The 26,470-nt window shown below is 39.4% G+C and overlaps 2 protein-coding genes across 4 annotated transcripts; one reads left to right on the top strand and one right to left on the bottom strand.

The window, feature by feature from the left end:
* Positions 1–713: 713 nt before the first annotated feature.
* abcf2 (ATP binding cassette subfamily F member 2) lies at positions 714–11,145 on the top strand. Of its 2 annotated transcripts, none has more exons than XM_005798538.3 (15): positions 714–793; positions 1,522–1,672; positions 2,903–3,115; positions 3,197–3,379; positions 4,208–4,379; positions 4,454–4,549; positions 4,640–4,742; positions 4,896–4,991; positions 6,080–6,199; positions 6,289–6,378; positions 6,474–6,584; positions 6,661–6,723; positions 6,795–6,923; positions 7,836–8,039; positions 8,724–11,145. In XM_005798538.3, exons 2-15 carry the CDS (start codon positions 1,534–1,536, stop codon positions 8,826–8,828), a joined length of 1,824 nt encoding a protein of 607 aa, XP_005798595.1. In that variant the 5' UTR covers positions 714–793; positions 1,522–1,533; the 3' UTR covers positions 8,829–11,145. The 2 variants fall into 2 exon arrangements, with proteins under 2 accessions (XP_005798595.1, XP_014324101.1); XM_014468615.2 differs by having other exon boundaries at positions 719–808.
* LOC102217248 lies at positions 9,272–24,647 on the bottom strand. Of its 2 annotated transcripts, none has more exons than XM_023326225.1 (17): positions 24,432–24,647; positions 20,663–20,769; positions 20,448–20,587; positions 20,206–20,363; positions 19,957–20,115; positions 19,077–19,530; positions 17,935–18,033; positions 16,876–16,966; positions 16,313–16,536; positions 15,998–16,240; positions 15,832–15,930; positions 14,581–14,774; positions 14,322–14,496; positions 13,732–13,888; positions 13,492–13,645; positions 12,381–12,492; positions 9,272–11,385 (listed from the first exon to the last, which is right to left on the bottom strand). In XM_023326225.1, exons 1-17 carry the CDS (start codon positions 24,450–24,452, stop codon positions 11,222–11,224), a joined length of 2,751 nt encoding a protein of 916 aa, XP_023181993.1. In that variant the 5' UTR covers positions 24,453–24,647; the 3' UTR covers positions 9,272–11,221. The 2 variants fall into 2 exon arrangements, with proteins under 2 accessions (XP_023181993.1, XP_023181992.1); XM_023326224.1 differs by having other exon boundaries at positions 20,206–20,366; positions 24,432–24,646.
* Between the last annotated feature and the right edge of the window lie 1,823 nt (positions 24,648–26,470).

Raw genomic sequence — 26,470 nt, 5'->3', positions numbered from 1 at the left:
GGGGGCCCTGGTGGTCGCGGTAGGTACCGCACGCTCATGATATTCAGGATCTCCAAGATCCGTAGCTGCATTTCAAACATAGTGAGCAGGGTGTTTGAGAGGATAAAACAGAAACAAACCCACAGTCATTAGCTTGCATTGCTAGTAGTTAGCCGTATAAAACCATTACCAAACCCCACTGGTTTTCTGATTTCTAATCAATCAATCAAATTTTATTTGTACAGCACATTTCAGCGGCAAGGCATTTCAAAGTGCTTTACATCATAACAAAGACAAAAAAACACAGTCATTCTAACTACAACATCCAAAGTTGGTTGAGATGTATTTCTGAAGTTGGTAATCAAATTTCAGTGTCACCAACACTATAGAGAAATGCTCTAAGATACTCCATTAAAACTACAGTTATTTGTGAAGCCTCATATGCATGGTCACTGTGAAACAACAAAGAAAATATCCAATAGTTATTCGTAACATCCAAAATGAGCTAAAACTATTATTTTTGGCATACTGATATTCTACACATGAATACTTAATAACTGAGTGCTATTTAAAATGAATTAGCATGAAAAATTGTTTGTGACCCTAAAGAACCGGCTGAGCCAAAGCAACGGATCCCATAAACGAGCCGGAATTCCCATCTCTACTTTTTACTGCAGTCCCACGAGTAGGGGCGGGTCCTGTTACTTTCACCGCCCTTCTTGACCATATATGGTTCGTCTGGCGGTTTAGTGAGCGGCTACATCCACCCGGCAAAAGGTGGACACGAGACGTCAGTGTGCTCCCGACATACGAGGTACGGAGATATTAGGTAAATGAGATCCATCTGAGTTTAACAACTGCTGCATGAAACCCCAACTTAAGCCGGTTATTGTGAAGAGAATCTGGCTTGATTTTAAAATCGTTCTACCGATTTGGGACTGTGTCATGTTTAATTTGGGCCTAGAGGCGAGTTAGCAGCCAGGCCTGTCAGGTGTAGCTAACGTTACCGGCTCATTCGTATTGTGCCGGTAGAAATAACTTTACATTTTATCTCTAACGCATGTTTCTTAGTGCTTGACATGTTTTGTGTTTTAGCCAACACCGCCGAATTTCATTTAACTCTTCGGGGACAAAATGTACAGGTAAAGTTAGCACGGCTAGCCGCTAACAACCGGACTAATCAAGCGTTATAGATGCGATAGCCGCGTTTGGAAAGAACCAGAACGTGGCGTTCGTTGTCTTTGCCACCATTATTCCAGTCTTTAAGACGACGTTTTTAATTACTTTGGTTACTGAAACGTGTTCATTTAAAAAAAACAAGCTTAGTTTCCTTTTAATTATGGGGGTAGTATTTAACCGGCAAGCCGGTTTAGGGTTATCTGCTAGCGGTTAGTCATCCTGATTAAGACCTCTCTACCTTATATGACTAATGCCGGTTTAGTCACCTCAGTAATTGCTGAACTACAGATAACCAGAGTTCATTGTCATGCTGATGTGTTTCGTTGCTTTCCGTTATCCTCGCTTATGTTTTCTGTCGAGCAGCCTTGGATAACCATGCCGTCAGACTTGGCCAAAAAGAAAGCAGCCAAGAAGAAGGAGGCAGCCAAAGCCCGTCAGCGCCCCAAGAAGTCTGAGGAAGTGAATGGGGACGAAGAACAACCGGAGATCGAAGAAAATGGAGCAGACAGCAATGGTGAGACTGGGATTGGATCTCTGTGACCATCCAGTGGGACTGATTAATGTATATTTAAAGTATGTCAGAGTAGTCGCATCTAACTTTAAATATGGATGTTTATAAACCTAACTGATTTGTTTTCAACATGTATGTCTTGAGATTTGTAATTTAGTGAGTTGTATCCTCACTAAAAATGTAAAAAGTTTCAGGGCTTTTTTTCTGTCATCAGTGACCCAGTTATTTAGAAAATCTCAAATTAAATAAATGAGTCTGTAGAGTTTTTTGCTTTTAGAGGGAATACCATAAAATTAAGGAGAGGCACATTATTAAAAAAAAAAAAAAAAAAGAGTATAATGAGCTAGTTGCACAAAACATTTCCCGTAAATTAACATTGTGTATTTTGGATTTAATTTTTCCTTAATCTTTTTTTATATGCCTGTCTAAACTTTAAAGATCTATTAAAAATGTTTTTTTGTTGTTTTTAGCTGCTACAATTTGACTTTGTTTTTTAAAAGTCTTAGTTCCTTGGTGTTGAGATCTCTTTGGAGTTTTGATATTTTGTATAATTATTTTTGATTATTTGCACATCTGGCATGTGGGGGAGAATAGTTTTGTAAATTGATAAACATAACTTGTTAATATTTGTATTTAAAAATGTAAAAATGAAACTTTTTTGCGTCGCTAAAACAAATAAGAATATTTGCAGTTTTCAATTGGAACAATCCAAATAACAAGCATTTATTGGTTGACTTTTTCAGCTTTCTACCTAAAACAACTGGATCTCAGTGATGCTAGATGCTACAAAGTCTTGGTTTTGAGTCAATAATTTTAGCAACCCCCACTTTTGGGTCTGTTTAATAGACAACACTGCAACAGAACCAGCCATGTTTTAAAATCAGCCTGCAGTATTTCACATTATTCACCAAACACATGTCACCTAACCTGAATTCATCTTGACTCTTACATACATCTTGAATTTGTAAGTATTTCTACTGGTTTGTGCTGTTTTCCAGTTGTTGTTATTGCTATATCTTGATATTTTTGACGGCTTGCATGATAAATCATGAAAAGTCCAAAGGAAAAAAAACAAAATTTTCTGAATCTGGAAGCAACTAAAAGCAGTGATCCCAAGAAGTTTTACTTGTATCTTTAGAGTAGCATCAATCTAAGCATGTAGCGCTATTGGACTGGTTGGGAAGGCTAAAACGGTGTGCAGTGATCTATAAAGCAGGACATCTCTGGTTTCAGGCGTCAGCAGCTTAACCAAGGAGCTGGACGAGTTCGAGCTGCGGAAGACGGAGGCTCGGGCTGTGACTGGCGTTCTCGCTTCCCACCCCAACAGCACGGATGTCCACATCAGCAGCCTGTCGCTCACCTTCCACGGCCAAGAGCTGCTGTCAGACACCAGCCTGGAGCTCAACTCAGGCCGACGCTACGGCCTCATCGGACTTAACGGCACCGGTAACCATTTAGCTTGGACCTCAGTTTGTTTGAAAGCCAGATCAAAACAATTAATCATGTTGCGTTTCTTCTCTCTGCTAGGAAAGTCCATGCTACTGTCGGCCATCGGCCACCGTGAGATTCCCATTCCAGAGCACATAGATATTTACCACCTGACCCGGGAGATGGCGCCGAGCGACAAGACGGCTCTGCAGTGCGTCATGGAGGTGGACGAGCAGAGGATCATGCTGGAGAAGGAGGCGGAGAGACTCGCTCATGAAGACTGTGAGTTACATAAGATCTGACAAAACTGGAGCGGTTGAATAACAACTAAGCCAGACTCCATAAGAAATCAAACAATTAATCACATGACAAATCATCTTTCTTTTATTTTCTTTAGAACAATTTTGTTTAGAGAGACATCATAATTCATTTTATTTGTGGTTTTGGTTGTTTTTATTTTCAATAATTAACATATTTTGTACACAATTAAAGGACTAACTTTAATTATTATGTCATTATCAATATATTACTTCAAAATGGTCTCAAACCAACAATATTATCATTTATCGCAACAATTTAACTTAAATTTTTGTTATTGCGACAGGAAAATCACAAGACATAAAATGGAAAATTAATTTCCATTTAAATGCTTATATGTGTGTTTCGCTTAATCTCTAGAGAGAGATTATTAAAAAGGGGCCATTTTGACAAATGCTGCAAACATTTGACAAGAACAAAGTAGTTGGTTTGCATTATTTTAAAAGTCCTAACTAGCAGTTTTGCCTGTATGAAGCTAATGATTAACACAACTTGAAGAGCAATTGTGCTTTGTTGAAGCTTAATCCATTTTATTTGTAACAGTTATTTTTATTTTGGAAATCTAAAATGTTTTTGAGTTCCAGTGTCAAATGTTCTCTGGACATTTAAAGATTATAGTTCTTAAACCATCTCAAAACGACAATATTATCGTTTAATTTCTGGGAACAGCCAAATTTATCAGGCCTAATAACGACATCAGAAGGTTTTTGTTTCATAAGATGATTTCAGTGAATATATTAAACACTTAAAAAGCTGCTATGATTAAAACCAAACCTTACTTTCCCCTTAAAGCGGAGTGTGAGAAGCTGATGGAGCTGTACGAGCGTCTGGAGGAGCTGGACGCTGACAAGGCAGAGATGCGAGCCTCTCGGATCCTCCACGGTCTCGGCTTCAGCGCCACCATGCAGCAGAAGAAGCTGAAGGACTTCAGTGGAGGCTGGAGGATGCGTGTTGCTCTGGCCAGGTGAAAACAGGCTCGCTCAGCTTCAGGAATTAGATTTTGTAACGTTTTATGACCTTAACTGTTTGTTTCTGCAGAGCTCTGTTCATCAAACCCTTCATGTTGTTGCTGGATGAGCCGACGAACCACCTGGACCTGGACGCTTGTGTGTGGCTGGAAGAGGAGCTCAAATCGTACGTTTACGCCTCACCTGGAACGTTTTAGTTGTTGGTGAGTAAAAAGCAGCAGGTTTTACTCACCAACCTGCTGCTGCTTCTCCACAGGTTTAAGAGAATCCTTGTTCTCATCTCACACTCCCAAGACTTCCTGAACGGCGTGTGTACCAACATCATCCACTTACATCAGAGAAAACTAAAGTACTACACGGTAAGAACACTTTTCTTAGAGCCCAATTAGCAAAGGCCTGGACCCCCTTTGGAATACCTGGAACGAACAAGAGCTAAATAAGGAATTGAGACAAGCTGCTGCTAATAACGTCTCTCTGCTGTTGGGTGACGAAGCAAATCTATATTTGTTCAGGGTAACTATGACCAGTATGTGAAGACCAGAGCAGAGTTGGAAGAGAACCAGATGAAGCGTTTCAACTGGGAGCAGGACCAGATAGCACACATGAAGGTAAACAAGAGGCCTAATTTATTTCACTTTACTTGCAAAAATATCCACAAAATAAAACCTGAAGAGTGCAATGTGCAAATCGCCTTTAACGCAGCGTTCCCTTAGCAAATCACGGAGGTGGCAGAGTGATGCTTTGGGATGCTAATATTTAGTATGGAAAGGGAAGCCGATCAGATTTTTCTTTTCTTTATTAAATATAAAATATTGGAAGAAAACCTGCTGGTAAACTCACAACTAGAGCTACAATAAAACTATTTAAAGCAGCATTTCCAGCAGGATGTTGACCTTTAATGGACAACAAATGGCTCTGAGATGATTCATTGCTTGATGGCAACATTGATTTATTTTTATTTTTCTCTCGGTACATTTGCCAGCTTCCCAAAATTATCTTGAAAATGTTACTTAGTATTTTATTTCCACTTTAAGCAGGAAACATTTTTAAAACGGCTCCATCCTGCAAAATTACTCTTAATTTATTTTTATAATATATATATTTTTAACCCTCCATATGTTTATATAACTCCACTATTTATCATTTGTTCCTAAAATGAAGGAAATAAAATTCCTAAACTAAATCTTAAACTATATTATTTGATACAAAACACTTTTTTTCTGTATGGTGTGAAATTTTGCTGTGTGATTTTAATGGAGGAGAAATGTAGCACCATCTGGTGGACAAAATCATGTTCCTGCCTTCTAGTAACCGGACTTGGGCCTGAAGGTTAATTTGAAGACATTTAACTTTTATTTGTGTTTGAAAATAGTTAAATGTGACAATTGTTTTCCATTTTCTTTTCCTCAGGAACAAACATCTGTTTGCATAGCTTGTCGATTTAATCTATAAGGAACTGGAACAACTACTATAACATTTAAAAAGAAAACGTGTGCATGTGTCTTCTGCCAAAATGGAGCAGAGGAGATCTCAAAGATCTGTTAAGAATTAAAGGTTTTTCTGGTGATTTTGAAACATTTCTTTCGTCTCCGATACACTTAGAATATAACGTCTATTTGTGTACATAGTGTGTGTGGTCTACAGTCAATCTTATGTATTTTTTTAGAATAATAATTTTATTGTCGTTCCTCTACAGAATTACATTGCCAGGTTCGGCCACGGCTCCGCCAAGTTGGCACGACAAGCACAGAGCAAAGAGAAGACGCTGCAGAAGATGGTGGCATCAGGCTTGACTGAAAGAGTTGTGAATGACAAGGTGCAGCACAGATTGAACCTTTATCAGATTGTTTCGTAGCATCTGATTTATTACTGCACAGATTCCTGAATAGAACCTGTTTTCTCCAGACGCTGTCATTTTATTTTCCTCCCTGTGGGAAGATTCCTCCTCCTGTTATCATGGTTCAGAATGTGAGCTTCAAGTACAGTGACAACACAGTGAGTACAGACATTAAACAACCTCTTTTGGTCTGTTTTTACCTCCCAAAAAAAGACAAATCTGCCTTTTAATCTGTGGTTTAATGTCTTCTTAGCCACACATTTATAAAAACCTGGAGTTTGGTATCGACTTGGATACCCGGGTGGCTCTGGTGGGACCCAATGGAGCTGGGAAATCCACGCTGCTGAAGCTGCTCATGGGAGAGGTTGGTGCTGTTTATTCAAAACTAACTGGTGAATCATTCTCAATGCTAAGTTTTATGATTTTTATCCTTTTTACAGCTCCTCCCTACAGATGGCATGATCCGCAAACATTCACACGTGAAGATCGGCAGATATCACCAGGTAAAAGTCAAGCCGTTTTAATAAATAATATTAATTACAGTAAAGTAATTGTCCTCTGTTTGTCTTGGCAGCACCTGACGGAGCAGCTGGAGCTCGACCTTTCTCCTTTGGAGTACATGATGAAGTGTTTCCCTGAAATCAAGGAGAAGGAGGAGATGAGGAAGATCATCGGTCGCTACGGCCTCACAGGAAAACAGCAGGTGGGCGTTAGCAAAAAGGCGCTTCGTATGGTTTTCCCACTGCAAACTTTAACCATTATAAGAATTTTATCTCCCACACATGATGCACCTTGATTGGTCTGAGAATAAAACACAAATCACTTTCAAATATTAAATTACACAGCTCAAAAGCTCATCAAGCCATTAGGAATAATAAATATTCATTACACTGAACAAGTTGTGTAATTTACTCAAAATGCTTAACTACAATATAATTACACAACTTTCTGTAATGAGTCTTTTCTCAAAGTTTACTACTATATTTCAAAACTCCAGATAAAATATCAAGGACTTTATACAAAATTCAATACGGGTGAAATGATTAATCAATTATAAAAATAATCAACTAATTTAGTACTTGTTGTTAACTGGAGTACAAACTCAAATGTCATTTGCTGAAAGAATAAAGCAGTAATTAAGCCAAAACTGTTCAGAAAATATACATTTTCTGAAATGAAAATTTCAGAAAATGTAATGTATTGTAAAAATTTAATTTTTTTGCATTCAAGTGGTATTTTAGATTCATCAGGTTCAAATTCTGTCAACAATAAAATACTAACCACTTTTTGTTTATAAATTGGTAACCCCAAAAAATAATCAGATTAGCTTTGCATAAAATTTGTGATTTTCTTTGATACAAATAATAAAGCGTACACTTTATTATTTAGAATAAAATTCTATGTTGTTGCATTTTATTCAATAAAGTGTTTTTTATTCAAACAACCGATTAATCATCAGATTAATTGATTACTAAAATAATTTAGTTGTAGCTTTAAATTCAAGCATTTTCCAAAACGCCTCATTGAAAGTTAAGCATATTTAAGGATTTCAAGCACCGGTACAAACGCATGAAGTGTCTCATTATTCCTAAAAGCCTCCTATAATTTCATCCAGGTGAGTCCGATCAGGAACTTGTCAGACGGTCAGAAGTGCAGAGTTTGTTTTGCCTGGCTGGCCTGGCAGAACCCCCACATGCTGTTCCTGGACGAGCCGACCAATCACCTGGACATCGAGACGATCGACGCGCTGGCGGAAGCAATCAACGAGTTCGAGGGAGGCATGATGCTAGTTAGTCACGACTTCAGGCTAATTCAACAGGTATGGCTTCCTCTGAGACGCCTGAAACCTAACATTTGAGTAGAGTGGATGCTTTAAATCGCACAAGGCTGAAATAATGATTAACTGGACTATACGGCTTTGAAAATTGCTTATTTAAATTTTAAATCTACTGATTTAAAATGCCAACTAACAGGTGAAATATTTAATCAGGCAAGTTGTGATTAATCAATTATTCGTTAACAGACAGAGTATACAGTACAGACTCAAAAAAAAACTTGGATTTTTAAATACTTAGATTTAAAATGCCAACTCTAGGATTGAAATGATTAATCGTGATAATCAAATATTGTGATAATCAACGAAGTAATTGATTGCTAACTGGAGTATACAGACTCAAAAAAGGCCATTTGCTTAAAAAGAAGTTAAAGTAGTAATTAAAACAAAACCATACAAAGAAATGTTTGCATTTTTTATTTAAGATGAAAAAAAAAAATCTTTGGTAAATCTGAACCAGGTGAAGATACAACATATTTAAAAAGGATGCTAAATTATTTCTAAAAAGGAACTGAATTGTTTCCATGTCAGTGTATTTCTAATATTGAAAAAAAAGACTTGAGTAGTTTAAGCTAAGTTTTTAAAAAATAATTTAATTAATCGCAAGAATAATCGATTACCAAATTCGTTAGCTGCAGCCCTAAAATCTTCTTTCTTTCTCTTTTCCAGGTGGCTCAAGAAATCTGGGTGTGTCAGAATCAAACCATCACAAAGTGGAAGAGCGGCATCTTGGGATACAAGGAGCATTTGAAGTCAAAGATAGAGAAGCAGTGAAGGCAGGTGACCTGACGCACCTGGTCGCTCGTTTATGACATCATGGACCTGCGAGTTTCTGAACAGAGGAGCAGGAAACGTCCTACTGAACAGAACCAATCTATTATGCATCTTATCGGACTCGTCTCTCGTACACCTAGTACTGTTTCCTCACGGTTTGACTACAGTCCAAGCCCCGCCCTTCCACCTCAGGCTGCGGTCTGATTGGCTGATTCACCTGGAATGCATTCCATTGTGTTTGTCTTCAAAGAAGTCTTTGTTCTTTAAAAGTTCTGTTTTACCCCAAGAAGTAAGCAGCAGCTTTTAGGTCATTTTATCATATTTAAAAGGTGACTTTTCTTTTTTGTTTTCTTTCCCCTCCAGTGTAAGAGCAGTTCTGCCTTATTTGACAGCAATGCAATAAAGGTTTGTCTCAATAAACGGAACAGTAAAAACAGCAAAACTAATTGGAGAAGTCTTTATTATTCTTTATGCATTTACAGGGACTGTATCAAAGTCATTACCTTTTAGGGAAAATAAACTATTGCAACAAGGAAAAAATTTAAAGCGAGTTTGTTTTGGTTATGAAAATCAAAATGGCTGAATTCCCAAAGATTTACACTCGACTGCAGCATAAATTACATTAGGAGGAAACTGGAGGTCATGCTGTGCCAGGATGATTCATTTATTATTGAATGAAAATTAGCTACTGTTCTTGAACAATGCCTTGCAAAAGTATTGAAACCCAATGAATTAATCAAAATGTATATTGGTAATTTACACTTTTACTGTCTGTAAACTGAAGAGGCAACAACCTCCTTTTTAGTTATTTGTATAAAGATTTGTCTTCTGCAGCACAGCTCTGTTACTGGAGCACATCTGAGTGATTTTCAGCTCTTAGATTCAAGTCTAGACTTTGACTAGGACATTCTAAACCATTCCACTGTAGTTCTGATTGCAGTCTTTTTCTGTTGGCTCCCTCCAACTGTCCTGTTGCCACAGATTGGTGCTGCCACCACTATGTTTTAATCTTATCTGACCCAAGCATGTTCTTCCATGAAGATCCAGATTTAAAACTTAACAAATGCACTATTTAGTGTGTGTTTATGATTTTGAATCTCAATAAAATACACAAGTTTAAGATCTGATTTCTACTTTTGCAAGGCACTGTATTTTCACATTTGATGTCAAGATTCTAATAGGAAAAAAACAGGATTAGAAATTAAAATAAATCTGCCTTAGTCTGTTTTTCATGCTGCTTGACCTGCATTCCTTCATACAGTTAAAGATGTAATGTTTATCAAGTCTTAAGATATTATGCTGCTGAGTGTAAATAGTAACTATATAGTGAGTGTAAGCTTCCTAAACCGATTAGTTAAGCAGAAGGAAAAGTTCAGAGTTTTGGACTGAGGTTCTGCTCTTTTTTTTTTCTTTAAAGCTTACATATATAGGCAATATCTTGAAAGAAAAAAATAACTATTGTCTTGATTTAGTTAAAATCCAGATTAGTTGGAACCTTTTTATTTGGTTGCTTATTTAAACAAAAGGTAGGAGGCGGTATGTCTCCGATTAGCTTTCTGTATTTAACATCTACACACCTTTCTGAGTTCAAAGTTTTTTAGGTTCTTTTTAAAGTATAAAATAAAGTTAATTAAGTTGAGGCTGACATTTCTACAGTGAAGTCTTTAAATAAAGAATTTGAAAAAATAATCAGGAAGGAAGGACATAACAAAGGGGGTCCAAAAGTAGAGAAAGAAGAACAGAAAATAGGAAGTAGGGCAAAAAAAAAAAAAAAATCATATATATAAAACAATGTGATGAAGTCTGGGAATAATATTTTCAATGCTCTTTATTTTCTAGAAAATGCTGTCATAATTCTCCAAACTGGGTATAAACCCTGGTACGTGTTTCACACAGAAAGATTATTAGTGGTGCACCGGCTCCAACCATAATTTCCCATGATAACCATCCTGTGAAAATGTGACGTCGGTTTAAAAGCTCATAAAAGAGCGACTGCATAAACTTCTATGCAGTAAAAAGAAGAACTGCTAGAACTAACTTTTATTCTTGTCTTTCTACCCAGAAGCATAAAAAAACTTTAGGATTAACTTATTAAGGATTCAAACCTTCAGCTTCCAAGATCAACTAGTCTGGATTTGGACCAAATAAAGACACCAGGACCATTATCTGCTGCTCAGAACCAGAACTTCACTGTAAAACCCGGAACTGTCCCTTTAGGTTTTCAGCGATTGTCAGATTAGTGGCACTAGCTGGAGTTGAGACAGTGCAAGCTGGAGGAGTGTTTTTACTCAATGCCGTTTCCAGTTGTCCCAGGGGCAGCATGGTGCTGAGGCCAGCAGGAGACAGCCGTGCTCAGGTTCGTCAGTGTTCGTTTCGTCCAAGCAGAGGCGTCCTCAGTCCTCGTCAGAGACGGCATCCAGTGGAATAGTGCGAGTGTTGGTGGCCCGGACGCTGCCGATGTTGGTCAGCGAGAGGAGGTTGGCGATGCCCATCAGACTGACCCCGGTGCCGTCCAGGTTGACCTGAGCCAGACGCATGTCTTTCAGGTGCTTCAGACCTGCAGGCAGGGATGCAAGTTATTGATTAATGAGTTCATCTAAAGTTGAGTGAGCTTATCGATAAATAGAGCGGCCATTTTCTTTAAAACTTGAGTTTAATATTCTACCTAGATGGCAAATGTTTTTCATAATAAGCTAAATTAAATTAGTTTTTAATTGTTTTTTACAAAATAAATTTTTTAAAATTAAAAATAATACATTTTAACATTATTTTTGTCATCTGTATTAAATACTGACTGAATAAACAGAAAATTGTGTTGGGGTTTCCACATGAATAAACTAAGGAATTTATAAAAAAAAAAAAAAAAATATATATATATATATATATATATAGCAAAACAAGAACATCTCAACTGGCTGAATAGAAAAAGAAAAGATGAAAAGAATAAAATGTGGGAACAATCCCGTATTTTAAGACAAATTCAAGTGTCCCGAACAGGACGCCGTTTCCCGTATTTGACTGCAGCCTGCAATTTCTATTTACAAACACTAGATGGCACTGTTCTCATATGAAAAAGTCGCAGCTGTGCTTCCGTTTGCAAATGATTCTTCCTGTCAGAGGTCACAGCTAATTCTACAAAAAATATTTCATACACTATAGATACAATTATAAAGAACAGGAGACTCTAACTGTAAAAAGGAGAGGGAACTAAAGAGTCCGTGGGCTAAACCCGCTAATGGCGACCTGATTAAAGTTTTGTGCAGGAGTTTTCAATTAGACATGGAGGTGAGAAAGATTGATTAATCTAAGCTGTTTAAGTAAAGCTTAATGATAAATGATCATATGCTTTAGAGCAAAAACGCAGGTTGGTATTGCACTAGTTTTTCATTCTCTTTACACTCTGCAATTTTGCCTTAAAAGCAACATTATCCTGTTTACTGAGGCCATCACAACCATGCAAGGAAAAAAACGTGATTAAATCAGAAAATCCAGTTTATCTCTCAACCAAGCAGACATGAGCTTAAAGAAGACAAGCTAACAGTGTAGCTGTACCTTGGTCCGTGATCCGTGTGTGGCTGAGGTTGATCTTAACCAGCTGATGACAGTGGATCAAACCCCTCCTCACTACCGAGTCTCCCACATGCGTGCTGGCTAAGCCCAAAACCTAAAAAACAGGAAATTATAACCAAAACAAAGCTCTCAATTCACTATTAAAGCACGACAAATGTCGTTTTAGCCACAGGGAATTTTCTAAAGGAGATTACCTGTGTACCAGAAGTTCATTTTCAAATTAAAATAAGTCAAGAATAGCTATGTTAAGCTACGATACAATTTTTTTTGTTTTAAAATAAGCTTTTTTGATATTCCAAATCAAAACTAGAGCTATACAACTAGAGTTATAGAGGCTTGAAGTTTGTGGCCTTTTAAAAATTCAATTTAATTATGTTACTTATATTATTTCTGATCTTTTCAGTGGAGATATTGACCCTAATAAACTTTTAAAGTTTTCTTGACTTTCTTGAAGCAGCCAATCAGACATCAGGATGTTTGTAAAAGCAGCCAATCAGACGTCAGGGTCTCTGTAGAGGAACCTCTATTGAGTTTGATGGGTGATGTTTTTAAATTGTGCTTCAGCACAGGAGCACAAAATAATTTAATAAATCATAAAATTATCATATCAAGTTTTTAAATTAAAATCTAAACATTTAATTGAGGCACATATAATTCATTCAATGAAAATTTAAAACTCTCAAAGCAAGTCAAATAATTGAATAAAGTAACAAGTATATCTCAACGAATATAAAAATATAGTAGAAACACAACTGGGATGTTAAGGAAAAACAAAATTATTTCTGTTTATTTCTCATTTTAAAAAAATTGACATGTAAAGAATTTTTTCATTAGTTATTTGTTGTAATTTGGAACTCTTCACTCTCCATAAATGTGAAGTTTAAGGTTGTAAGAAGATAAAATGTGGTTTTCCAAACATATTTCACTACCTCTTCATGCTAATCTTTCTTCTGCATTTAATCCAAATTTGATTATAGTTATTTTTAAATCGTTATATGTTTGTAAGTACGACCTTTAACAATACAATAATACCCAACACCAGCAGAACTCATGTCAACCTTTGCAGCTCCACCAATATTATCAGGTAAATCACCTGAAGCTGAGGCAGACAGGTGATGAGTTCGGCCACTCCTCGGCTCGTCACCGCCGTTCGGTCCAAACAAAGTTCCTGCAGCTCCTGCAGGCCACGCAGAGAGGGAAGCCCTGTGTCCGTCACCTGCGTGTTGCTCAGAGACAGCTTCTTCAACCTGCACACAAATGCACACGACACTCCCATTAGTGTGGACGTTTCAGCCACAAGCGTTTCCTGTCATGACTGAGGTGTTGGAGTGACCTGGTCATGGCGGCTAACTGGCCGACTCCTTGGTCTGTGACCTGTGTGTAATCCTTCAGGTCCAGCTCTGACAGCAGTGTCAGCCGGCAGAGGAACTCCAGCCCCCCGTCGGTCACAGTGTGGCGTCCAGGAAGCGTGAGGTGAGTCAACTTCAGACCTTGGGGAAGTGGGAATCATCAAGATTTAGCTTGGTTTGTGTCCTTCGCTCCATCCGTTTACAGGTTTTCTGAGCTTTCAGTCAAATTTAAGACTTTTTAAGACTATTTGAATGAAATCTAAGACTTCAGGAAGATTATTATATTAGGGCCATGCTTTAAAAAATGGCGAAAAAGTCAAAGTAATGAGAAAATAGTCGTAATATTACAATGGTGAAATCATAATCTTATTCTCGTATTAGGAGCTAGTTACCAGTGGCCTCAACAGCCTTAAGTCAAGAAACACGACGAAGAAGCGACTCAAGCGTTCGCATGACAAAATTTAAGACTGGTGATTGATGTATTTAAGGCCCACTTACTTTTTCTAATGAATTTAAGACATTTTAAGGACGTGAGGACACCCTGGTTTATTTACACACATTTTAATTTACAAACCTGATATAATCTTGAGGGCATGATTCCCATCTTTCACAGAGATTCCTCCTAAACTCAGAGAAGACAGAGTTGGGTGGGTGGAGATGCTCTCCAGAGATTCCTCCGTCACACCAGTCCCGTTCAGATTGAAAGTCTGCAAACTGGACATCCCTGCTAGAGCTGAAATATCTTTAACCTGAAACACCAACAACAAGATGAAGAAACATGGCAGACCAGACTTTTAAGACAAACAGTGTTTGGTTGAAATAAGCTGAAGTGCCTTCGTCTGCTTGATGCTGAGAAGTCGCAGCTGTGGTACGCAGGTGGGGAGCGCAGCCAGGGTGGCTTCGGTCACTTCTGTCTGGTTCAGGCTGAGCTGAGAGAGACAGGAAGGAGCCGACTGAAGGTACTGAACCATCCCAGCATCTGTCACTTTCGTCTGATCCAGGGACAGGACACACAGGCTCTTCAAGCCTTCAAGCCAGAATAAACATTTCATTAGAAATAATTGGTGGACCAAGGTTTAATATCTGCCAAAGTGTTCATATTTAGTCAACCTTTTATCATTTATTTGTTTTTCTGTGTTTGTTGTAAAGTCCTGCACTAACTGTGGAGGCTGAGATGTGAAAATTTCAGGATGTATTTAAAATTCATGACAACCTTTATGGGTGAAATTAGTGTGAGATTCTCTAAACTTAACTTTTTCAGTTCTTTTTTTTGCTATTCTCTAATAAGCAAGGCTTGTCTACTTTTCCCACAGTAAAATTCAAGGTAAGTTTTCAAACTTTTTCAGCATCACTTTGGAGTTAAAAAAAAATAAATAAATAAACTAAAAAAGATAGTTTAAATTCACCATTATATGATATTATTTATTACTGTCATTAATAATATATTGCAATAGTATTTTACAGCAGGGGAAGGTAGATTGCAATAACATTTTCTGTTTCTGTGTAAGAGACCTTTTCTGTTTCTTACACACACCTTCTACGCCTGACTGGTTCAACAAAGTTAAAAAAAAATGTTTTCTGGCATTTAGGAAATAGAAAGAATTTTAATAATTCTAACTGACCTAAAACAAGATCAATTTTGTCTGATTTAACTTCAGACAATGAGAATAAAAATGTGTCTTAGTCTTTTTTATTATCTTTTTGTTTCAACTGTAAATAATGCTTTTCAAACAAAGAGACAGACTACAATTTATTACCAAACCTGCAGTCTGAATATCAAGGATTTCATACAGAAATCAAGCACTTTCCAAACCTTGAAAACACCTACTTGAAATAAAACTGAGTAAGGAGCTTTAACGACAAAATTCACAACAGACTTTAGTGCTTTTCTGAGAAAAAAAATGGCCGCCAACGGTGTTTGAGACATCAAGCAGAGCGCCATGTTTTCACCATAAAAACTAAATAAAACATCAAAGTTTGTGGTTCTAACAAGACAAAATGTAAAAAAAAAGGTATAAAGATATTTTTATATAATAACCAATTTCAAGTCTGGCTCTCAGTTTTATTATGGGAAGAATCCTAACCTGTGATGTACTGCAGACAGGAGTCAGTCAGTTTGCTGCAGGACGCCAGGTTGAGTGACTGGAGCTTGACCAGACTGAGAAGGACCGACAGACCAGAATCTGGACAGAACCGGCTCATGAGATCAGGAAGAAACGTAAAGCTGAGGCAGATTTCTGCAGCTCCTACCTGTGATGAGAGGCGAGTTGACCAGACTGAGGTGCTTCAGCGTCGTGAAGGCTCGCAGCTGCCGCAGGAGCTCGTTGGTGGAGTAAGGGTAGCAGTTCAGGACTAATTTCTGCAACTGGCAGCCGAAGAAGAGTTCCAGGGTGCGTGGGCGGAGCAGCCTCTCTCTGGACATGTGGCTGAGGAGCAGCTCCGCCAGCTCCGGGGTCAGACCCGCCAGGCTGCTGCTGTACTGCATGCTGGGAGCTGCAGGGGCGACACGCTTCGTTCTTAGAGGAAACCAGACTTCAGGAGCGTTTTCCTTTCACAGCATCCTACCTGTCATGAGGTGGACAGTTGCACGGATGGCCAAGGCACATAAGGATGGCACATTTGGTGTCCTGAAGGGTCTTTTAGGTGGAGTTGGCTGTCCCTGAGAGGCGCTGTGGTCCTCTTGTAGAGCAGCCCTCTGAAGGCGCTCCACTGCAGCCTGACCTGCAGCTACATGTGCCACTGGACCCTCTGCCTCCTCGGGGTCAGCTGGATCCTCCTCTGGAGCGTCTCTGGAGACACATGAGGAAGCACAAAAAACACATCGCTACGCGTTTAGGGTTGCACCGATCGCAGTTTCCTGGCCGATCACGATTGCAATCTTTAAAAAGCCAATTTTGATCGACACCAATTATTTTTGTCTGAAATGTCACTAAATATGCAGTCAAAGCTGTAACAGCAGAGAAAAAGAGGACAGTGGCTGATTTAATCTCAGTTTAAACAAATCAGTGCAGATCAGCTTAGTAAAGGATAAACTCAGAGCAAAGCCTTTCAATCAGGCTGCAGGAGTTTTATTGATTAAATTTTACAATTTAAACTTTGGTTTAGTGGCTTCCTGCCAGGCGACCCACCTGAGGCGATTGCCCTGGTCCGGCCAGAAGTGTCGGGGTTCAAATCCTCCTCGCACCCTGTTCTCCGGGAAGAAAGGCAGCCTCGGCATTCCTGAGCAGAGTACACAAAAATTAGTAAATTGTTTTTACTCAAAAGTAAAAAGGACTCGTCCAAGAAATTACTCAAGTAAGAGTGAAAAACTGTTTGGTAAAACATCTGCTTAAATACTAAGTAACTGATCAAATTATCAATCATTTAATAACTAAAAATTACATAATCAAATGGACCAAAATATAAAGTTACGTTTTTTTAGGATGGAAATGACAATTATTCATATAAGTAACAAAAAATAATAAATTCAGGCAAAGAGAAATGTTTTCCAAATCAGTTTTTTAAATAAAAACTGCAGGTGTGTATCTGTCTGGTGAAGTTTTGGGTAAAACATGTTTGTTTTTCATTCAGTGGGTAAAAAAATCCATAAATTTTACTCAAGTAAGAGTAGAAATACTTCACAATAACATTACTCAAGTAAATGTAAAAAGCACAGCGTAGTAAAAATACTCCCAAAAGTAAAATTTTTCCAAAAAATTACTTGAGTAAATGTAACCATTTACTACCCAACTCTGGCTGTAATCTACAAATTATCTCCAATATTAACAGGCTTTTCTTTATAAATCACTGAAAGCACTTTAAATGGATCTGCAGTCTGAGAGATACAGAACAAAACCAGTATTTTTAATTAGCCATTTCTAAAAATAATTAACTAAAATAACTGAACTGTGAGATTTCTTTTTCCTGTCTGCTCTGCAGTAGTGAATAAGTCCTGACAAACACATTTCCTAATCCTAACCTCTCCCAAATCTGACCCACATTCCCAGATTTTTAGTAAAATCTTCTGTAAAGCAGTAAATCTTTGCAACATAGAGGATAAATTGAAGTGGTTCTGTTCCTGCAGCTGGAAGGTCCTGAGAAGGAAAAAGTCTCCCCTGGATAAATAGTAGAAACAGGAAGTAAGCGGAAAAATGGAGTAAGAGAAACGCAGGTCAAAAGGTGGAATGAATCATCTGAAGAATCTGTACCGTTGGGAATTTGTGGTGGCTCTTCCTCTGCTTCCTGTCCCTCATCAGCTTCCAATCCAGGATCCCCTGGGTCACCAGGAACCAGTCTCTGGCCTCGCCCTGTCAAAGAGCAGGAAAGACCTCCAGTGCATTTCATGTAAAAAAAAAAATTCACACCATTTGCTCCAAAAATCCTAAAAACTAAAATTTATCAGGGTGAGCAGTTTATTTCTGAATGAAATGTCCAACATCAGTATTACAGTTTGACAACACTGCAGGCCTTAATGTTCAATTATGTTTTTTTGTGAAATTTGATTATTTATTGGTGTCGTCGTTCACATTTCCAAATATACGTGACTTGTATGTGATCTCCTGTGTGAACTACAAATGACCTGAAAGTGTCCCGCATGCGCAGTACAGGGCGTCAGAGCGTGCGCAGTGTTTTGCCAACCACCATAAAAAAGAAGTAGTGCTCACTGTGGATATAAACGTGGATGCTAATGGTGGAGCATATTTTACAATTTTAAAGTTGTTGTTTGACCGGAGCCAGCATTAGCAGCGTAATCTTCATTATTGACAGCCATGATTGTTGTTTTTCTTCCCGCTCGGGTGTACTAGGGCGCAGAATAATGACGTTTGTCGAGTATCAATGACTTTCGGGTCGGATGAATGCGACCTGGCTGTTCAGATTCAGGACACATTTGAAAAGGTCGGACACATGTCGGATTTAGAAACACATATCCAGGTGGCTCAGAGTTGTTCAGACTGATGAAAAGATCAGATACAGGTCGCATGACGGCCAAAATTAAAAAAAAAAGAAAATCGGAATTGGGTCACTTCAGGCTGCAGGTTAGCTGCATCCTGGCTGGCTTTCACTTCAGAAAATAAATATCAAAGAATTATTCACAAAATATACAGTGGACGAGTGGACCGTAATGTGATGCAGATAGGAAGGACAAAGATGAACAAATTAAACACATTTAAAAAAAAATTTTTCAGAATTTTAAATCGATTCACAATAACCGGCAATAAGAATTGGGATTCTTTTTCTGCACCTCTAGAAGTACAAATAATAGAACCTATATTTATAATGTCAATCCAGTGTGGATTAGATATATTTTCCATAAAATTCACATCCTGTTTTTTTTATGTTTGGTACTGACCCCAGAAATGTGAAGGTCCAGAGACCGGAGGACCGGCTCTCGGTATCCCTGCATAATTCACAGCCTCCTCCCACAGATCGTCCGGGAGCCGGTGACCCGCCGCTGGATTCAGCCTCTCTGCCTCCTCTGGAAAGGGAACCTGCGGCAGCGGCGGTGGGAAAATGCACGGAAGTGGCTCATTGGGAGGCGCTGGCGGCGGGTCTGCCGGGCTCGGCGGGTCCTGAGGCGTTTCTGGCGGCGTGGTCTGAATGCAGAGAGCGGCATTCGGAGTGAGGCCCAGAGAGCGCAGCGAACATGCCAGCTCCGCCTCGCCGAAGCGTTTTCTGGGGAAACCTTGGAGGAGAGAAAAGGGGGACAGGGAGGGGTGGCGGCCGCTGATGTGCTCCACGACGCTGCGCAGCGGCGCGTCGGCGGAGAAACGCTCACGCATGGATTCTCCGGAGGGAAGCCGGATCTGCAGCAAAGCACAAAATAAATATGTGACGAAAAACATGAAATTAAAAGGTTGTGAACTCATAGACAGATTAGATTACATAGATTAGCTGCATTAAGCAGATACAAGTTGCCTAAACTAGATAGATTTAAGTTGCATTACCTTTAAAATCAAAAGTATTTAAGTTACATTAACTAGATCAAATTGCCTCAACTAGATGATTGATAGATATGTTTGCACATATATATTATCAGACAGACCAACATGTCTATTCTGCTCACCAAAACGAATATTTTTTTAAAAATAAAATCATTAAAAAAGTATGTAAAAACACGATTACCCAGACCACACGTCATAAGTAAATCTGAGTAAGCTATCAATTTTAATTGATAACTCACTCAGATGTTAGCTTGATCACCTTCTACTGCTTTATAAGTGAGCCATTACCATGAGGATACAGTTGTTGTCAACATTCGTCTGGACCTTTCCTCCCAGTTTCTGGCCTTCGCTGCTGGGAGGAGCCATGTCTGCAGCAGAGCCGCCGTGGCTTTTCTCCTGCAAGGTTTTCCGATCCTCAGCTATCCGCTTTAACACCATCTCGCGCTCCTGGCATAACAAAAGAAACAAAAAACAAAATGTTCTTCAAAAGTTACCAACAGACCGACACATGTACACGTCTGTCGTCTTCGATCGGACCTCCTTCTTTTGCCTCTTCTCGGCCAGGACTTTCTGAGCCACACGTTGTCTTTCTTTCTCCTCAAAGTCGCTCTTGTCTTGCTTGATCCGCGACTCAACTGGAAGAGGATCAGGAGACTGGGAGGTCGACTCGGACAGCTTCAGGACCAGAGACGAACCTGCTGTTAAAGAAAACAGAAAAGAATAAATAAAATAAAATAAGACTAGTTAACTTTTATTTGATGAGGAAGGGTTTTTTTTACCCCTGCTGTCACTAGGAGATGCAGGTAGGGTGGAGCTGCTCGCTGCATCTTTGGGTGGGTTAAAAGCAGAAAGTGCGGTCTCAGACGACTTGGATGTCTGCTTAACCAATGTATGGCGTGGATATTGACCTTGTAAGAGCCTGTAAATGAGAGGTGATGCCTTAAGACGCTTGAGATACATATCAAAAGCTTGATATTTATCTTAGTTTACTTACCATTCAGCGGCTTCTGTCACAGAAAGATGTCCCGCCTGCACAGCTGCCTGGATCTGTTGTTCTGTGAAACCCATTTCACTGAGGATGAGGAAGAACTCCCCGATCGTCTGCAACCCAGAAGTTTTATTTTATGTACTTCAATGAGCAATGTGACAAATTCAAAACTAACATTAAAGCTGCAAGCAGCCTCGGGCGGCCCTCGCAGCAAGCGCTGCTCCGGCCAATTGGCCACCGCGGGGGTTCCGGCCACCGCAGAAGCTCTCGCGCGTTTTCCAGAGCCGCAGCCAACTCCCCACCGCAGAAGCTCCGCCGCAGTTTCTAGCACCGCCGCCCGCTAGCCGCCGCAGTAGCTGTCGCGCATTTTCTCCGCCCGTCCACCGGGCGACACGCGTGAATGCGTTCGGCGGCGCTCCCCGACGACTGTCAAAAAATCTGGTGCAGATCGGTCGATGCGTCGAGGAGATACGGCCGATGTATTACCTTAGGGGGCGCAGTGGAGTCAAATTACATCTCAAACCCGTCGGGCTCTTTAGAGGTGAACAAAGATCATACATATCCAGTTTGGTGCCAATCGGATGATCCATGCGTGAATTAGAGCCAAACGTATGCATATGGCGAGGGACTGATATTCGCCATTTGGCCACGCCCACACGGTTCAGCCAGCAGCGAGCATTGACAGAGTTTATCATCCGAATCATCTTGATTAGGTCAAGAGAGCCATAAACGGAGCTTTCCAAGGAAAAAAACGGCACTTCCGGTTCTGAGGGGGCGGGGCTTAGATGACGTCATAATATGATGACATAGGGTCGTCAGGGTCCCGCCAGGGTCACTCGTGCAAAGTTTGGTGCAGAAGCTATCGACCGTTCACAGTAGAATTACAAATTTTTAATTTTTTCCTACATTACAAAATTGAACTCTGTCTTTCCGTAGGGCAATGCTGCCCTCTGGTGTCGAATTACTGAAATAATGAAACTATTTCAGTAATTTCAGTAATTCGACACCAGAGGGCAGCATTGCACTACGGAATGATAAAGGATCCCCTTTGTAATTACATATTACACAGTCGATCACAGGGGAACTTTGAGCCCTGCTAACCCCGCTTCAACATGCTCCAAAACTCACCATATTGATAACTTTAAATCAGACATGCCTTATGATCAGACTGACCGAGTTTGAAGCCGATCAATCGAAATCCCTAGGAGGAGTTCGATCAAATACGAAGGCTCTAAATGTCAAAATCGAGGTCAAATGAACTTCAATCTAAAATGGCCGACTTCCTGTTGGGTTTAGAGCATGGCTCCAAGAGACTTTTTTGTACGTCCTGACAAGATACACATGTGTACCAAGTTTCGTAATTCTAGGATAAAGCATGGCTTGGGGCTGATTTTTTAAAATATTCCAGGGGGAGATGTAGAGAAATTAGGCCACGCCCACCAAATTTCGCTATGGATTCCTGTTCGGGGATGGATAAGGATCCATCCTAGTGAGTTTGGAGCAGCTCACCCCGAAACTGTGGAATTCAGAGCCAAACGAAATTCGATGGCGTTCGCAACGCCGCCACGCCCACCTGCTTCATCGCAGCCGGTCGGGGTTGGAATCCACAACACACCAACATGTCTTCTGTCTCTGGACACAGTTTCATGTTGATTAGGTCAAAGGGCTAAGATAACGACCGTTCACAGTAAAACATGACACTTCCTGTTCTCAGGGGGCGTGGCCTACGTAAAAAAATAATTTCACCACAGGGTATTTTAGGTAACCCCATAACGATCAATCCCAGAAAGTTTGGTCCCTCTATGTGTTTTTGTATAGGAAATATAAGAGTTTCGTGTTTCATGGCGAGTAGGTGAACTTTGACCCCTGGTAACCCCCCTTCAGCAAGCTCATACAGTCACCAATTTGATAACTTTAAATCAGACATGCCTTATGATCAGACTGACCGAGTTTGAAGCCGATCAATCGAAAACCCTAGGAGGAGTTCGATCAAATGCAAAGGCTGTAAACGTCAAACTCGAGGTCCAGAATGGACCTTCAATACAAAATGGCCGACTTCCTGTTGGGTTTAGAGCATGGCTCTAAGAGACTTTTTTGTACGTCCCGACAAGATACACATGTGTACCAAGTTTCGTAATTCTAGGTTTAAGCATGGCTTGGGGCTGTTCATTTAAAATACTCTAGGGGTCGCTATAGAAAAATTAGGCCACGCCCACCAAATATCGCTATGGATTCCTGTTCGGGGATGGATAAGGATCCATCCTAGTGAGTTTGGAGCAGCTCACCCCGAAACTGTGGAATTCAGAGCCAAACGAAATTCGATGGCGTTCGCAACGCCGCCACGCCCAGCTGCTTCATCGCAGCCGGTCGGGGTTGGAATCCACAACACACCAACATGTCTTCTGTCTCTGGACACAGTTTCATGTTGATTAGGTCAAAGGGCTAAGATAGCGACCGTTCACAGTAAAACATTACACTTCCTGCTCTCAGGGGGCGTGGCCTACATAAAAAAAAATTTCACTGCAGGGTATTTTAGGACACCTGATGTCGATCAATCACTGAAAGTTTGGTCCCTCTATGTGTTTTTGTATAGGAAATATAAGAGGTTTTTGTTTCATGGCGTGTAGGTGAACTTTGACCCCTGGTAACCCCCCTTCAACATGCTCCAAAACTCACCAATTTGATAACTTTAAATCAGACATGCCTTATGATCAGACTGACCGAGTTTGAAGCCGATCAATCGAAATCTCTAGGAGGAGTTCGATCAAATGCGAAGGCTGTAAACGTCAAACTCGAGGTAAAAAATGGACCTTCAATACAAAATGGCCGACTTCCTGTGATACTTGCACTATGACATTACTTGTAAATTCTGAGCGTCTTAGTGAGCTCTAACTCTGTACCGAATTTCAAGTCTCTACGATGAAGTAAGTGAATAGCAATGGGTCTTTTGAAAATTGCTAGTTGCTGCCGTTGAGCAATTTTTTTGGCAATTTTTGCGGCGACCTTAAAATTCAAAATTTTTAAACCGCCTAGACGCGACCGCCAAGTTTGGTGAGTTTTTGAATATGATAAAGCCCCCAAAAAGGCCCACGAAGAGGGGGGCAGAATAATAATAATAAACAGTACAGATACAATAGGCCTTCGCAGCGCTTTGCTGCTCGGGCCTAATAAAAAAAACAACTTTCATTTTCTCTCTTGGATCCAAATAAATATTATCTTAAAGATTTAAAAACATACATAATGTATTTTTTCATGATTTCCATTATCGCCATCTACAATTTTTACTTTTCATAATAATATTCATCAGCTCTATGTTTTCAGAGATGTGTCTGTATAAAAATGGCCCTTTTACACCATTATTTTTTGTTGAAACTGGATTATTAAAAACTAGAAACACGGATTCATGACAGCATGCAATAAATAGATGCTAAAGGAGTACATAAACCGTACAATCTGTGCTTTCTAACTGCAGATTTACCTTTAAACCCCACAGCTATAAGTGAACTATAGTTCATAAAGTTGAGACACTACGCTAGTTTAGTCAGTATAACTAAGGAAACTTATAATAAAAGGTTAACAGTTTATATATAACACCGGATAAAAGTCTAGAGAGCAGCTGCAGCTAAGTCTGCTGTTGTTGTTTGGAACAATGGAGGGTGTAAACAAACAGCGTTAGCATCGTAGCTAACAAATAAGCTAACGTAGCTAACATGCTAACGCTTCTACACAGCTAACAGCTGACAGGTCAAAGGTAAACAGGCTGTTGGAAGCTTACCGGGGAAGAAGTTGAGCTCATCTCGTTATTTCACGGTTGCTGCACCAGTATCAAAGTGAAATTGGTGGTTATGATCAACTTTATTGACTCTCTGCTTCTGTTTGGTGAGCAATCTGCACTGCTAGTCGCGTTGACTTCTCCTCCCCTCCTGGCTTTCACATTGACGGAGCATCAACGGAAAACCAGCCTATCAACACCGCGGAGAGACGGGATTATATCTCCAACAGGCAGCGGAGGACAAATCTGATTTCTTCCTCGGTGACTGACAGGTTTAAACCCCCAACCAGAACCGCCCTGTGGAGGTTTATTGACGTGACACCTGATATTTTGCCCGAAGAGACTCAAATGAAGAGAAAGTAAAAGCTTAGTTTACTGCACATTGACAGACGCAGGTGTCAAAAGTATTCACATTCTTTACTACAGATATTTGAATGAAAAAATGTGCTAGTAAAAGTATTGATCAATCCATAAAATTGTATTTGTGTAGCACCTTTCAGCAACAAGGCATTTCAAAATGCTTTACATCATAAAAACAAAAAAATACAAAGTCATAGAACAATTCAAATAATATTACATTGTGGCAAGTGCCATTGTTACACTTCAAATTGTTGATTAATATTTCATTGAAGAGTGATGTTTCAAAGGCAACGGGCGGGCTTTTTGTCTCGATTCAAAGGCATGCAGTGTTTCAGCAGTTTTGCAGTATTCTGGAAGTTTCTTCCATATTTGCGGTGCATAGAACCTGAATTCTGCTCCTCAATGTCTGGTTCTGGTTCTGGTTCCGGCCTGTTCTGGTGCAGAGCAGGCTGGAGCCAGAAGACCTGAGAGGTCAACAACCGCATATCTTTAATGTATTGTGGCACAAGGCCGTTCAGTGATTTATAAACTAACAAAAGTACAGGTTGGACTGTTCTACTCAAGTAAAAGTAAAAATGTACATACTTTTTCAAATCCGCTTCAGTACAAAAAGTAGAAAGTAATTCCAGAACATAAAATGACTTTCGATAAGTATTAAAATATTTAAAATATTTAAAAACCCACCAGGTTATGGGTTGTTAATTTTTTTAAATAGGGATTTTTCGACAGGCTTGGTCTTATTATTTGCTTCAGTAAGTCAAATTAACAGTGAAACTTATATTACGTAAAACTAATAAGAAATATTTTAGATTTCAGAAAACGTGAAGATATTTTTTCATGAGGAAGACGTTATCCAACAGGCAACAAAAAGTTTAGTGGAAGGAAAAATGTGGTAGATAACGTGGATGACTGCAGCCTTTAGGGGATTGTGAAGCAATGCCCACTCATGGCCCAAATTCTAATTTATTAGAAATGTACTTGAAGATTAGACCATGATTTTAAAAGTTTTGTTTAAGTGGATAATTCAAAAAGAAAGAAAAACGATGGGATCGTATTTAGCAGGTGTCGCTTTTGCAGTCATTAGCAACAACTCACCAGCAGGTGGCAGTGTCACACAGTGGCTTACACTATAAATCGGGTAAATGTTTTATGATGTCATTCATTTTTAGTACAAAAATTACTAGAAGGCCACAGTGGTGCCAGTGATTTTTCCATGTGATCACAGAACAAAAGAATAATAATAATAAAAAAACTGAACAATACTACAGGGGAGACCATTACAAATAAAACCATTAAAGAGAGATAAATTGCGTTTAAGTGACTAATTGGGGAAAATGAGGAGCAGATGTCCAGGTCTGTGATTGTTAATTTCCTAAAAAGGTAACGAGTGAGCAGTAAAAGTGTCAACAAGGGTCTGAAATATTGACACCATAAAGGGATCACTTGTTTTACTTAATTAATTTCAGTTTATTTACATAGGGTCAAATCACAACAAATGTGATCTCAAGGATTTTTTATAAAGCAAAAAGATCCAGTTTATATTAATAACATAGACGGAAACAAATTCAAACACACTCATTCTAATTTGACCTTCGTTATAATATTTAATTAATATTACACCAGATACTGTGGAGAGTGATATGATTTACATGGGAGACAATGATCTTAACGTTGGCTTAATC

The sequence above is a fragment of the Xiphophorus maculatus genome, chromosome 21 (genome assembly GCF_002775205.1).
Source record: "Xiphophorus maculatus strain JP 163 A chromosome 21, X_maculatus-5.0-male, whole genome shotgun sequence".
Classification (NCBI taxonomy): Eukaryota; Metazoa; Chordata; class Actinopteri; order Cyprinodontiformes; family Poeciliidae; genus Xiphophorus; species Xiphophorus maculatus.
The sequence above is the reverse complement of the archived record's forward strand: the minus strand, read 5'-3'. Positions and strand labels throughout refer to the sequence as shown.

Excerpts from the sequence above, each read along its gene's own strand:
- abcf2 (XM_005798538.3), top strand. The coding sequence starts at position 1,534 with ATGCCGTCAGACTTGGCCAAAAAGAAAGCAGCCAAGAAGAAGGAGGCA. Across the intron at positions 4,380-4,453 it reads ATGCGTGTTGCTCTGGCCAG|AGCTCTGTTCATCAAACCCT; the intron begins GTGAAAACAGGC and ends TTGTTTCTGCAG. Across the intron at positions 4,992-6,079 it reads ACCAGATAGCACACATGAAG|AATTACATTGCCAGGTTCGG; the intron begins GTAAACAAGAGG and ends GTTCCTCTACAG.
- LOC102217248 (XM_023326224.1), bottom strand. The coding sequence starts at position 24,452 with ATGAGCTCAACTTCTTCCCCG. Across the intron at positions 20,588-20,662 it reads GTGACAGAAGCCGCTGAATG|GCTCTTACAAGGTCAATATC; the intron begins GTAAGTAAACTA and ends TCTCATTTACAG. Across the intron at positions 13,646-13,731 it reads CAGTTAGCCGCCATGACCAG|GTTGAAGAAGCTGTCTCTGA; the intron begins GTCACTCCAACA and ends ATTTGTGTGCAG.